At 43.6% G+C, this 14,985-nt stretch overlaps 1 protein-coding gene across 1 annotated transcript in view; it reads left to right on the forward strand.

Annotated features, from left to right (window-relative positions):
* ASTN1 (astrotactin 1) overlaps positions 1-14,985 on the forward strand; it is a 329,878-nt gene that overhangs the window by 128,121 nt on the left and 186,772 nt on the right. Inside the window, exon 2 of the mRNA XM_082365716.1 lies at positions 10-197. Within this exon, the coding sequence (XP_082221842.1) occupies positions 10-197 (188 nt within the window). The remainder of the gene's footprint in view (positions 1-9; positions 198-14,985) is intronic.

The raw sequence follows: 14,985 nt of genomic DNA on the forward strand, positions 1-14,985 counted from the left end.
GTCCTCTAGAGATCTCGGGGAACACGGAGGACATCCCTCTGGTGCGCTGGAGGCAGCAGTGGCTGGAGAATGGCACTTTACTTTTTCACATCCACCACCAAGATGGTGCCCCGAGCCTCCCTGGACAAGACCCAACTGAAGAACCCCAGCATGAGTCGGCGGAAGAGGAGCTGAGAATCCTCCACATCTCAGTCATGGTAAACGCAGCACAACTGTAGCCTCTCAGGCTATGGCTTATATTTCCTTGACATTAAGAGTGTGGGTGCCGTAGACATAGCTCTGTAGGACCCAACTCCACAGTCTGATCGTTGAACTTGTCAATAAGTACATTTCCCATTTATGGGAAATATCTCCACCTGTGGTGTAAGTAAAAATTGCAGTTATTTCTGTACCACCATTACCCAACTGTTCTAAGAACATGCCTCGATGGGGAGTAACTTCTACAAACCAGAGACAATGTCAGATGCGGGTAGTGGATTGTCTTAGAAAGGCATTATTCAATTAGATCAGAATATCTTGTAACAGTTTCTCCATAAATGTTTGCTGAGGGACTGAATTGCCAAGCTGCTTGCTGCTACTGAGCCCTCTTCTCCCAGATGGGAGAAAGTCAGTCCTGGCTTTTTCTCCTCTTACAATAAAGGGTGTGACAATTGATACTTGCCTTTCTCTCTAGCCCATCTCAGAAATATCACCATCAACATCCCTTCTAAGATATCCCTTCTGAAAATTAGAGAATTTTTCCTAAAATTCTAGGAACTTGTGTTTTAGAATCTCACTAGAAGGTAAGTGCTACAGTAGCAGGCAGGGGTTTTGTTTGGTATTGTTTTGCTTGTTGGTGTATCTTCAACACCTAGAATAATGCATTCACATAGTTAATGCTTAATTATAATTATTTGTGGAATAAATGAATGCATTTCCCAGTAGAAATGGAACATGCCTGATTCACTTGGTACTTTTATTAGTAAAATCAATACATCACCTGCTCCTAGGGTAGCTTGAAAGCAGGTTGAGACTTGACTGCTTATCTGCGGACTATATGTATGGGAGGGGATGGGCTCTTTCACTGTTAGGAAATTCAACAGAGAACCAAACGAGGTCTTGATCTAAACTTTAATTAATCTATTACTCTGGTACCATCACTATGTGTTGTTTAGTTTTGTGTATTAGATTGGGGAAAACTGAGCACATTTTAGATGTATTAAAATTTTCATTATCTAAATACTTGGCATGGAAAATATCCCCATAAAATCTCTGATAAAATCTCAGGATGCAAGCCTTCTATTTCTTCCTCAGCCAGTGTCTCCATGAATAACTGACTTGATAGATTACCTGCATATGCACAGCTGCTCTGCTTTGTTTAAACTATGTGGTTGAGAAAAGAGTCCTTGAATAGCAAATGGAAAAACTTCAGTGTCCAGATATGCCAGAAAGTGAGCAGGTAAATCAGTTTACTGTGCCTCACATTTACAAATTAATTGAGGTTTATAACATTAGAGTTAGAGTATTTGTACATCCTTAGTCAAAGACCACTGTTTCTTCTCTCAGGGAAGCTTGTCTTCTTCAATGTAGCTTGTAGTTTCCAGATTGTGGTGAGATCGGGCAGACCTGCAGAATCAGCCCTGGCATTGCTTGGGGTGACAGATGCAGGGGTCAGATTGTTTTTGTATTTATCATGTGGTCTGATGGAAAAGAAGGGTACAATGGTAGACTTTCCACCAGCTATCCACATCCTCCCACCAATGTGGGAAGCGGTCATTGTGATGGATAGTTTTTGTTTTCTTTTGGTCCAAGACCATTTCAAAGGTCCAGTTTTTGTAACACCACAAAGATGTTTAGGGTAAAGAGAACTGTAAAGAGATTCCCAGGAACTCACGTTGGGAGTGGCTGTGTCTGAAAGAAAGACCCTGAGTGTAAGAGGTTAAGACAGGCGAGGTGTCAGAAGGTGTGTTTAGTGGGGGTTGGGGAAGTGGTGTGAGCATCTGTGGGAGGACAGTCCAAAGATTGTCCTAGTTGCTACATGATATCTTCAGTGTAGCAAGGACCCCATCTTCCATCCTCAGAATGAGGTGCTCCAATAGATTCTCCAGAGAAGTGTGTGTGTATGCATGCGTATGTGTGCACATATTTGTGGGGATGGGTGGCTGATCAAGGATGCCAAAGAATTTGAGGAAATAAATGGTGTCCTTAAAACGTAATAACCCTTACAAGAAGCCCTACGTTGCTAATGCTTTTTGTTGAGCCCCCCTGGGCAGGAATTAATGGAAAGTGGACACTGAACTGGAAAGAGAACAAAAGTCAGCCTTAAACCTGGGACTCTTTGAGCTCTTTCCTTCATATGCTACTGGTTACGCATGGCAGACCAACAGTGATGTTCAGTTTTCCAAATAAAATGGGAGAGATTACTGCTTCAGCTTGACTTTAGTTTATTCTATGTTATTTTCAACTAAGCTGGAGGGCGCAGAGGTTCAGAGGGCTTGAGTAAAGGGTAAGGGTGGGCAAGTCTGTTATTTGTCTCTGGCTTGCCCTCTTGGATGTGGATGGGTCCACATCTCCATCTCCAAAAATTCAGGAAAGCCTGTGGCTTCTGCAGGAGCACAGGGCCCCCAGGGTGAACTGAAGCTATAAGTACTCCCTCCCATCCTTGCAAAGATGGTGTGGTCAGTGAAGCCTCCTGCAGCCCCTCTTGCTATCCCACCTTCCTCCATTCCTAGTGCATCCGCCCTCAGACACTGTCTCTCCTATCCTTTACATTCTATTCTAGAAACAGTTTCAAAGTTTGAAGTTTCGTATCTGTCCTCAACTTAGAAATCAAGCCTGAAGGTATCCTGTTTGAAAATGTCGTTCCCAGAGTCTCAGATGGTTTCTTCTTAAGAGACTCAGGGATTGGTAGACTTTATCTGATACACTTTATGCCATATCTTTTGGAAGTAAGTAGGCAGCCATTTGAGTCATCTGGAATGACAACATTACAAATGTTAGAAGATAGCAAAATCCTTTGACTAGTAACAGTATTGGGCAGCGAAATGCACTTAAATGAAGTCTTATTACCCAAACCCTGTTAGTTATGAAATAACAATAGCAGGGCTATTTTTCATTAACTATAACAATCAATACTGATGCAGTTTTTAATTGGATCCAAATAGCGTAATTCAAAAAAGAGAGAAGTTAAGGTTATCAAAACATGAATATACCCAACCATTTCTCTCTTGTTAAGAAAATGTATATTTAAAAGCTTAACTAATAAGCCAAAATATTTCTAATATATGCAGAGGGAATTAATGGTTCTGTGAACACCTTAAAGTTTACATTTCTTTCATTTTGTATTTACACTTTTCTCATCCATATAGCCTCAGGGCAGGGACTGCTGTTTATATTTTGCATTTACTGTGTTTTATTTACACACAAAATGTCAATATAAGTAATGAGAGAATGAGATACAGAGGAAAACCCTTTTTTTTTTATCCTTTTGACATTGTATGGATGAAAATTGGTAAGTTCTCTCTTACACTGTGCCCAGTATATATATACATACCATCAGCAAAATCATGGGCTTACAGAAAACCAATACCTCAGCTAGGAACTTGGCAATTTAAAACTTTAAAAAACCTTTTGCTTTTCTTATTTTTCAATCACATCCTAAAATTTTTGAATTGTTTTTTCGAAAGAAGTACTATTTCTTCCTTACATAGAATAATTGGATTTCCTTCCTGAAATCTTATATTATTGCTTTGAGGGTCACATGATGTATTTTAACCTCCTGCATGATTCAAATGTGGCTGAAGAGATTTATTTCGAATTTTGCAAGATAATTGATGTTTAAAACTACAAAAGTACACAAGGATTCTCTTTTGCAAACTCTTGAACAAGTGAAAGCAAAATCATCAAATGAAAATTGCTATGTGAGCTTAAACCAGAAGTCAAGGAATTCTTCAGTTATAAGCAAATTGTTTACTCCATTGAAGATCAAGTTTTAATATGACTTTACGTTAGATAGTCAGACTCTGTGTGGATTTAAATTTCCATATTGTACTTTTGCTAATTTACCATGTGATCTACATTTTTCTTCTTAAAGTACACAAAAGAATTTAATGGTGCATAATATAATTTTAATGGATTATCTACTTATTTCATCTTTGTAATTAAAGATGGCAGTGTTAATAGACTTCCTGTATGCATATGGGTTGGTTAAGTATATTTTTCACAGCAAGCAGCCTTTCAAAAATGCTTCAGTTTGATATATATGTATATATATTAGTGATAACTAATATATGTAATATATATATATATATATTAGTGATAACTACCATTGGTAGATAATATCTTTTGTTGTTCAGCCTTCTTAGGCACAATTCACAATTGAGGAAAAAAATAATCTTTGAGCATTTGTCTATCCCCCTGAGAGTTTTATGAAGCGAACCCATCAATCAAGCCTGGGTGCTACTCAGGACCGCTAGCCCCAGCTGTGTGGACCCCATTGGCCAGTGTCTGCAGGTTCCTGTGGCCTCCAACTGCTGGCTCCTCAGGGGTCCCCAGGCTCCTCATTTCTGGGAACCCCAGGTGAGCCCATGACGCATAGTTTTCTTTGGGGAGAAAAAATGTAGGAAACAAGGTTCAGGGTGTTCCATTCTGGGGAGGTCACACTTGGGGCTGAGTTAGTACAAAGCCCACAGAACACACGTATGGGGTACCCTAAGATTGCGTTTCCAGGACTGCAGACAACTTTGTGCCCCAGGACCCATCCTTGCTCTTACTTGAGCATCCTTACTCAAGTTCAGTTCACCTGCCGAAGCGTCACATATTACTTGCTTGAAGGTGTCTTCATTTCACTCCTAAAGCTCAGCCATTTCTAGGGCAGAGAAGAGCAGTTCTAAGCATGGTCATTGCTATGTGCCACCAAGACTGTCAGGTACTCATTAGGTGTACGTGGGCATAGGAGAGAGGGCTAGATGCTTTTTCTTTCAGTACCTTTTACCTTCAACAAATCTGTTACAAAAAATTTGTTAGCAAATTCATTCATCAGGATCACTTTTGCATCTTTATTGTCAATTGATATTATTTGTTGAGTTGGAGAGAGGATCCCTTAATTTATCAGGGCTAGTCCTTCTGATCTTTAAGAAACAAATGGAGGCGTTAAGACATCTTGTGTTACCACAAAGGACAGAACTGGAGTAATAAATTGGAAAGTACAGAAAGACAGGTCCTGATTCAGTCCAAGGAGCTTATCTAGGAACTCAAGCCATCCATCATGGGGCTAGATTGACCTATTGGCCATACTGTTCACCTACCAAAGCCATCTTTGTGTTCTTGGCCTTCCATGAGGAAAAGGGTGGGCAGTTGCTAAAATAGCAAGACCCCTAAAAACAAAACCCCTTTGTTCTTGGGTTGTCTCTGTCTGATGTGTAACAGACTGGAGATGCCAGGGTCCATTTGAGGGCTATTCCAAGTACTGAGGGAGAGTTGGCTTGCAAACCTCCCCCATCCGGCGCCGTGGTTTGGCTGTGCATCTCTTGTCGACACGCATTAGGTGCAGGTACATGTGAATCCATTAGCCATTTCAATTGATCAGCTATTCCATCTTGCTGGCTGCCCTCCCCTATTCCTGTAGAGTGGGAACTGGGGTGTAGTGGAAGGAAACACTGCATTTAGTTGGAAGGTGGTCTTCAGATCTGGCTTTACCACTTTATGTAATCTGCTGTCCTTTTGGGAAGCTTCATTACCTCATCTGTGAGATGAATGCATTGGTTAGGCTTTTTAGCTTTAAAGAATGGAGATCTACTCAGACCTTCTGTGTAATGGCGGTTTACTATAGCAATTCATATGGAGGTAAGGGAGACAGAAATCCTCTGATTTAAAAAAAAATCTGAAAAGCAGAATTTCATGAAGCCTGGAACAGGTAGGTTGTGCAGGATCCAAGTCATCTTGTCAGCCCCCAACCTCAGCCCTTTGTGGTTTAGCTTTTTGCACCTGTTTCTGTTACTTTTGTTGCCATAATGAGAAACTTTGTCCAGTCTACTCTGTAAATGTTTTCCCCATTTTGACACTTTTATAAAGTGTTTGTACTATCCATTCACTCATCAAGTCACCTCACTTATGACCTCACCTGACTGCTCTCAGCTTTACAACGTTTCCAGTTTTGTTCCTGCGGCTGCCAGCTTCCCTACTTCCCCCCACCCTTTTTCTAACTCAGGGAAACAAGCAGATGGACCTCCCTAGTTACTATAGTTCCTGTATGTTCAGAGACTTTCCTATCAAATTATCCCGTAGGTAGATGTAAACTTAACCAGCCTTCTTCCGTTGGCTATAGTTATGGGGAGGTTGGCTTAGGTGACACAGAAAATGGTCACTCCTGCTCCAGGCACAGCTTGGAACCACTCCTTTAGTAGAGGCTGATAAGTCATGAGTCCATGATTCACTTGTTTAATACAGTGGGCAGCTACAGTCTAACCTGTAGAGGTGTTAGGAGGATCGAAAGATTTCATCACCACCATCACATCATCATCACAGTCTTAATTTTGCACTTACTATGTACTTACTATCTAAGTACTTTCAATATACATTAGCTTATTTTTTATTCGTATCACAACAGCATGAGGTAGAGTTTGTTATTATCTCATTTTACAAACGAAGGGACTGAGGGCCAGACAAGCTAAGAAACTTACCTGAAGTCAAACAACCCTAAAGGTGCAGAGCCAGGATTTGAATTGAGGCAGTTGTCAGAGTCTATATACTCTAAGAAGCAACTAACTCATATCCTGGCCCATAGTGAGCACCCATGATATATTTATTACATGTCCTTTTACCAGCTTTTGTTGTTTCGTCAACTTTTGTCTGCTGAGACTCATCTGACATGTGTCCCCATTGTTACTTCAAAGCCAATAACTCTTTGAGCACTAGGGCCCACAACCAAGGTGGCATGCAGATCTGTCTTTCTGTGGCTACACCAGGAAGCTAACCCCAAAATTTGAGAGTCTGTTCAGCTCAGCTGACCCCACCTACTAACCTTGGCTGCAGCCACTCTGCCTCACAGCTGGCAGCGGGTTTATTGGCAGAGAAGGGAGGAGGGAAGTTGAGGACTTCGAACTCTAAAATTGTGAAAGTCATGTAACAGTAAACTTAGGCTTCTTCATATACATACTTTCACACTTTTGCAGTAAATTTCTAGAAACCAAAAAAGCATTTTAAAAACATTATTGACCTATCATTGATTTTAAAAAATCATTGACTCATTCATTCATTTAGTTATTGATTCTTTCATTCAATGATATGTCAGGCTTCAGGTACTTTTTTAACTATTAAGGAGATAGAAAACTAATAAGACAAGATTCTGCTTTCAAGGAACATTCAATCATATTAGTAACACTTAACGTTTGAGGATGGCCTTTGGCAGAACTGAGTGTCAAGTGGTTCTCTGTTCCATTCCATTCTTTACGTCCTCTTTACAATTCTATTCTTCTCTTTCCTGAAGCTCATAGAGGCCTTCAGTTACCCCTATTTCTCCAGACAGCAAGGAAAATAGCTAAGAGGCCAAATTTTCACAAGAATGCTAATGTCTTTTGACAACTTGATGTAATATCCTGTTCAGCAATTTAGCTCACTTGATATAGATGCCAACAATTTACTTTTAAGTACTTAGTTCCAAAAATCCCTGAAGATCTTTTTGAAATAAAGAGTCATAATCTCTGTGGGGTTTAAATCAATATTAAGAGCTGGTAATATTCATAGTAATGAAGCTATCCCTTTACTCACTGTGTCCCAGACAACGTATGGGATTATTTTCATGAATAATATCAATCTATTTCCATAGCAGCTTTGTGAAATAGTATTAAATCTCCCATTTTTCGGATGTGAACACTGAGACATAGAGAAAGTAAATCACAGACCGAATTTCACATAGGTGGAGCCAGGATTCCAGGCAAGTATATCTGACTTCAGACTTCACTCTGCTGTGAGACTGCAGCTTGGTGGCATGAGGGTTGGCTGGCTTCTCCAGTTTTGTAGGCTGTGGAACAAACGTGCTTCTTTTGGCTAGCACAGCAGAAACCCTTTGGTTGATGAAGGTTAGGAGGGCACATAGAGAATTGGGCAAGATACTGTCATGGTGGAGTCTCTGAGTCACTTCAAAAAGTGAAGAGCTAGACTAGGCAACAAGATCAAGCATTACAGAAGCCTGGGGTTGGATCTGAGCAGAGGTCATTGAGAAGCCAAGAAGCCACTGAAGACTATAAGTTCTATGGTATAGTACTTTAGTTCTATGGTCTAGCTATGGTAGTTTATAGCAGTGGCTTTGCTATCAGAGAGACCAAATGAAATCCTCATTCAGCCACTTACTAGACTTTCTAGTGGCTTTGGAAAAATTGCTCAGTCTCTCTAAACTCACTTTTCTTATCTGTAAAATGGGAATGATAATAGATTCTACCTCATAGGGCTGTTATGCTGATTAAATGAGGTGATTCTTATTAAGCACTTCCTACAGTGCCTGGCCCGTGGGAGGTGCCTAGTAAATATTGCCTAGGTAAACTCTTGGGGTGCCATGTAAGCTGGATGTAACAATTTCTGTGTGCAATGTGTTACCCAGGGGCCCGCTACCTTAGGGAGCCAGGAAAGCAGGTGGGATCATAGCAACATCTTACAGGAGTCCTAGAGGGGTTTTGCTCAGGGAAAAGACTGAGGCAATTAGGGACATCAGGGCCACAGAAGGTGCCCATTACAAAGCTGGGTTGTGGTCATGGACATCCAGGGCATTGTTAAGTCACTTTTATTGTTTACAGGGTTTCCTAGCAGCTATCCTGTGGTTTAGGATGGTAATCTCAGCTCCAAACTTCCCTGGAAGAACTTCATTAATTAATTAATTTTTTCATCAAACCAAATGACGTCATTATGGGAATTCCTTTTCTGCCCAGGTATCCACAGATACAAAGATTGTTATTACATTCACAAGAGAAAAAAGAAGGCATATAATGATGGGTGATATTCAGGGTCAGCATTGGTGGAAAAACTCAGAGATTCTTTTTCTTAATGCTGTTATCTTTCCTCCAGATCATGCTGTCTTCCCTCACCTTCTGCCCCTCCCTAAAGCTTTGGGATTCTCTCACAGACCTGAAGTTTGTCCTTAAATATGACCTCAAACCCACACCCATAGGCCTTGGTTGGAGACAAACTAGATTTAGGTAGAGTAGATAGAGCTAGCTGGGCCCACAGAGAGACCTCTAGCATGGACAATGGCAGGAGATTAGGCCAAGGATCTGTAAAGGGCCAAATGGTAAACATTTTCAGCTTTGCAGGCCATTTAAGCTTTGTTGCAACTATCTAACTCTTGCCATTATAGTGCCAAAGAAGCCATACACCGTATATGAATGCATGGTTGTGGCTGTGTTCCATAAAACTTTATTTATAAAAACAGACAGTGGGCCACATTTGGCCTAGAGGCCATAGTTTAGTGACCCTGATCTAGTACGTTCTCCTCATTTTATCTACAGAGCCCAAACAGAGACTAGACTCTAACAACTCGGTAGAAGTTATAGGGTTCTATTTGCAGTGTGAAAGATAATAGTTTGCTAGTTTTCGTTAGACTCCCATAGATTGATTATAATTGTCATTTAAGGAAGGCACTGATAAAGACTGTTCTTCCTAAAATTCAAGGCATATGGTATTTACAAGTTCAGGTGAAATGCACTCACATTAACCTCTCTCGAGAGGTATTGATGGGTTTAGTGAAGACAAAAGTTGATGAAAACAAAAATGTGCTTAGACTTGACAGAAGAAATATAAACAGGGGCTTCCCTGGTGGCGCAGTGGTTGAGAATCTGCCTGCCAATGCAGGGGACACGGGTTCGTGCCCTGGTCTGGGAAGATCCCACATGCCGTGGAGCAACTAAGCCCGTGAGCCACAACTACTGAGCCTGCGCGTCTGGAGCCTGTGCTCCGCAACAAGAGAGACCACGATAGTGAGAGGCCCGTGCACCGTGATGAAGAGTGGCCCCCACTTGCCGCAACTAGAGAAAGCCCTCGCACAGAAACGAAGACCCAACACAACCATAAATAAATAAATAAAATTTTTTAAAAAAAAATAAGTGAATGTCAGGATTAGCTTCCTTTAAAAAAAAAAAGAAATATAAACAGGATACCGATTAGCAAACATGCTGTCTTCTCTTCCCTGTGGCTCCTGCTTGGTTTCAACTTTGCCATACACAGTAGACTTATATGAAATGCCTGTTCATGTTAGAATATCTCCTTAAAGCAAAATGCCTGATATAAATGTACATGCGGGCATGAAGTAGAATTGTGCTTCCAGACACATCACCATCAAGTTGGTGATACGGAAGGACTTTACGAGTTGGTGGTGGCTTTCTGCCTTGCTGAGGAGGCTGAGGGTGGACAAAGCATTTTAAGACCTCATCTCATAAAATCAGCTGTGACTCTTTCAAGTATCTGCTCAAGTTTATTCAAAGTCTTGCCTACGTGAGAGGCTGATGTCAGGAGCCCTCCTCAGTGTTGCATAGGGGCCCCCACGGTACATCCGGGGAGGTTGGGAGCCTCTTAATACTGCCCTGCTATTTATGAATTCTCCTGACACCTCTATCACTGCTGCTGACGTCCATAATAGCAACAGAGATGAGTCAAGGAGCCTTCTAACTTGGGATGAATCAGATGCTCTGTTGATACATGGGACTGTGCCTGACAGTACAAGTGCTTCATGGAACAGTATCCGGAGCCTTCTGGGCTCTGGCTCCCAATCCCACAGTTTGCTTAACGTGAACCTAAGGTGACTTCTGCTGCTCCAACACCATAAAGAAGGCAGAGCTGTGTGAGATCCCTACAGGAGATCTGATACCAAATGTTTATTAAAGGATTCAACCTTTTGTTTTCTCCCTGCTTCTCTCTTGTCTGAGGAAAAAGATGGAAGGCTTTGGGATTAAGGCACACAAGTATTTTGGATTTATGAGTGAACATGTCAGGATTTGGCATTTATGGGCCTTAGACACATTATTACAGAGTGAGGTAAGTTGCCACACAGAACAAACGCAGACGTGCTCTGCATCCCAGCAGTGACGTTAAAGCATCTCTCTCTGATTCTCTGTTTATTCCCGAAACTTCATGGAGTGTATACATCCAGGTCACCGTCCTCAGGCCTTCCGCTGGCTGTGTCAGTCCCCAGCCCCACTCGCCTCAACGCTCTGCTGACCAGCGAGAGCAGCCCCGGCACCTAAGGCCTCCAGCCTCTCCAGGTCACGGTCGCCTTCCTGTGACTCCACCTGGAGTTGGGATGGGGCAGCATCCACATGTCCCAGCCAGGGCTTCCACGGCAGAGCGGCGCAGGCTGAGAGCCCAGCTGTACTCATACAGACTGTATTTCCTTTTTCTCTCCTCAACAGTGATTAAAGCTCGGTCGAGGCGACGAGCAGCCTCATGTTGGATAAGACCACTGAATTAGAAGTCAGGAGGCGTTCACTATAGTCCTTTTCCCCAGAAGAGTCTGTGAAACCTTAGGCAAGCTCCTCCACTGTCCTGAACGGCAATTTTCTTATCTGTATATGAATGTTTTCAAAACTTTAGGCATTCAGGGTTTTTGCCAAATTTTTCTACAATCTGTGTTAGTGTTTTCAGAATATTTTTATTTAAATCGACTGTCTTTTTCAGTTTGAAGTTATTTTAGGTTTATCTCAGATGAAAATGCCAACAAAATCATAGGTTTGAAGTAATAGTTAATTATTTCAATATAGGTTAGGAAAGATAAAATTTTATGAAATAAATAAAAATGTTTCATACTTTGACCAGCCATCAGCATGCCATCGACCAGGAGCACGGTATGGGCTGTGTGGACTCTGCCTCGGGAATCCCAGCCTAGATGCCCTTCAAGATGCCTCCGGATCTCACTTCCTAGGAATATGACAATGAAGGACGGATGGGACACTAGCAATCCCTGGTTAAAACAGACCTCAGGGTAGTATATCGAGAAACTTGATTCCATCCCCTTCAGCAACCCTGCTCTTCTTTTTTCCATTTATGAGCATGAGATGATTGTCTGTGGGGAAAAGGATGGGCTTCTGTGCCTATAGGTTGGGTTGATGGTGGCAGTTCTGCCCTGGGAGGGAGCTGTCACTTCCCACGGTGCTGATCTGTTGGAAGGAGTTTGGTGTCTGTGAGCCCTTGCCTGTGGCCCACTGGGCTCTCTCTGCAGACACTCTGAGATTTTGCTGAACTGCTGGCCCAGGGCCCCTGTGCTCAGCCAGCTCTGCTTCTCACAGTCCCCAGGGAGTCTCCCTAGACGTGCCCCCACCTTTGCTGGCAGGAAGTGCTCCAGGACGGAGTGGCCTCCGGACCACGTGAGGGATCAGGTCATAGGAAGTGCCCACAACCTCCAGCTTGGGGGACTTGGTAAGGGGAAATGTCCCACAGAGCACTGTGGAATCACCTCTGGAGGACTTCGGGTGCTCTAAGAAGAGGGTGTTTATCCTCCTACGTAAAAGGCCTTCAGCGAAGCCAGAGGTGGCGTGATTCCTGGCAAGCACAGCCGAGCCAGTGGTTTTATATTTCTTCCTCACCTGACTGCCTCAGTTGCCCTGTGTGCTCTGTTCTCAGGACAGCAGTTAGGAGGAAAAGTCTGTTTTAGAAGGAAAATTCCTGACAGGATAATGAACTCTGCCTTGCTGACTAACAGTGAAGGCACTTACAGGGCACCTTCCCCTCCTGGTGGGTCCCGCTGGTTCTCAGCACAGCATTTGTGTGGAGACAAGGACAAGGCAATGCCAGATTTCCATCAGGAACCAGGAATGCGAGGTCCTCTCTGAGGCACTGGACATTCAGCTGTTTTCCTCTTCCTCGCTTCCCTCTCCTACATGCTTTTTGTGAGTTCCTTTGCCTCTTTGCTCAAGTTTGGATTCGATGTTCATTTTTGCCTAGTTTTATCTAATGGAAAAAGTTGGAGTGGGAAGTGGGCTGTGTAACTATTTCTGTGAACACATTCAAAGGGCTATTTCTACATCCAGACATTTTTCACCAGCAGTCGTGCTACATGCTGCCTTACCCAGAAAATATCATTTTCAGCTCACTAGGGTTGCAGAGGAGAAAGGCCATTATTTCACTTATGAATCATCCACACAAATAGTGCATTTTATTATCTGGGAACAGAAGGATCTCAGTCTTCCTACTCATTCTTTTGCCCAGGATCCCCCTTTCTGCACTCTCCTGTTCAGTGTCCCTGTACCTGTCATGGCCATGGCATTGTCCCCTTGCGCCCTCCACTCCTCTCCCTGTGTATGTGTTCAAATCCTACCTATTTTTTTTTTTAATTTTTTATAGCTACTTTATTTATTTATTTATTTATTTTTGGCTGTGTTGGGTCTTCGGTTCGTGCGAGGGCTTTCTCCAGTTACGGCAAGTGGGGGCCACTCTTCATCGCGGTGCAGGGACCGCTCTTCATCGCGGTGTGGGGACCGCTCTTCATCGCGTTGCGCGGGCCTTTCACCATCGCGGCCCCTCCCGTTGCGGGGCACAGGCTCCAGACGCGCAGGCTCAGCAGTTGTGGCTCACGGGCCCAGCCGCTCCGCGGCATGTGGGATCTTCCCAGACCAGGGCTCGAACCCATGTCCCCTGCATTAGCAGGCAGATTCTCAACCACTGCGCCACCAGGGAAGCCCCCTACCTATCTTTTACATCCTCCCTCAAACATCTCCCCCTGGCCACCTTCCCCAATCTCTCAACCAGAGACCATGGCTTCTTCTTGGTTTCCTGTGGCCAGGCCAACAGGAAAGATTTCTCTGAGCCTCTCTCATGGCTGGTATCTATTTCTATCCAGTGTGTTAGTATTTTGATGAGTCTTTTCTTCTCTACTAGGTTCCTAAATGGCAGGATCTGGTCTGAGTCTGATTCATCTTTATATTTCTTACAGCTACCAGCACAACGCTTCACACAAGAAACATCCCCAGTTGGTGTTTGTGGAATGAATATTATTTGTTTGTATCATGTTTTTTTCCCCCTTGGTCCTTACATCTGTCTCTTTCTCCAGCTCTGGCTTCTCTCCCTCAAGCTTCTGACTTACAGATCTATCTGTCTGGATGTCCCACGTGCACTCCGAACAACACAGAACAGATGAAATGTATCATCTATCTTCCCCACCACCCTCTCCACCTCTTGTGTTCTCTCCTCGCTTGGTGCAAGGGCCATCAGCATGGTTACCCAGGTCAGATCCCCTTTCCTCCCTCTCCCTCCTCATTCAATCCAGCACCAAGCTCTGCTCATCTGATTTTCTGAAAGTTTCTAGAATCCCTCTCTTCCTTCCCTCCCCACCACCACCACTGATACAGGCCCCCATCACCTCTCAGCTGACTGCTGCATGGGTTTTCCACCTGTTCACGCTGCCTTCTGATACCATCCCCTCAAAACTCCCCTCTCGCTACCACCGGGCTGTTCCTAGTAAAATCCAGCTTCGACAATGTCACCTTCCTGGTAAAATGCCTTGAGTAGTTCCTCACTCTGAAGCGTAAATTCCAACATGTTGAACCTCTCATGATCTGACCCTTCTCTTCCATCAAGCCTTGGTGTCCACTCTCCATTCTAGGTGCACTGACCAGCTCAGTCATCTTTCCTGGACCTCCCTTGCTATTTAGTTCATCTGTGATTTCACTAGTGCCATACTTTTGGTGTAAAATGTCTTTTGTCTCCTCTGAGTGGGGTCGCTTCTAATGCCTCTTTAAAATTAGTCCATGACTTCGCCTAGGAGGCGTCCCTGGGCCCCTTCCCTCTAGGGTGGGTCCCTGCCAGTGCACTCCCTGGTGCATATGCCTGCCCTAGCCCTCATCCCTGCAGGAGGCTGCCTCCACTGAGTGTGATCTCCTAGCTAGGAGGGATCGTGTATCTCTGTATCCCAGCCAAGGGCCTGGCCGAAAGAGACTCTGGGAATGAACAGACGACCCTGTGGGGAAGGCCGAGCAAGTCTGCCACCATAGAAAGCTGAGGCTCAAAGAGGCCAAAGGGCCAAATGATTGG

This window comes from Balaenoptera borealis, assembly GCF_965194805.1.
Source record: "Balaenoptera borealis genome assembly, chromosome: 1".
In the NCBI taxonomy this organism is placed as follows: domain Eukaryota; kingdom Metazoa; phylum Chordata; class Mammalia; order Artiodactyla; family Balaenopteridae; genus Balaenoptera; species Balaenoptera borealis.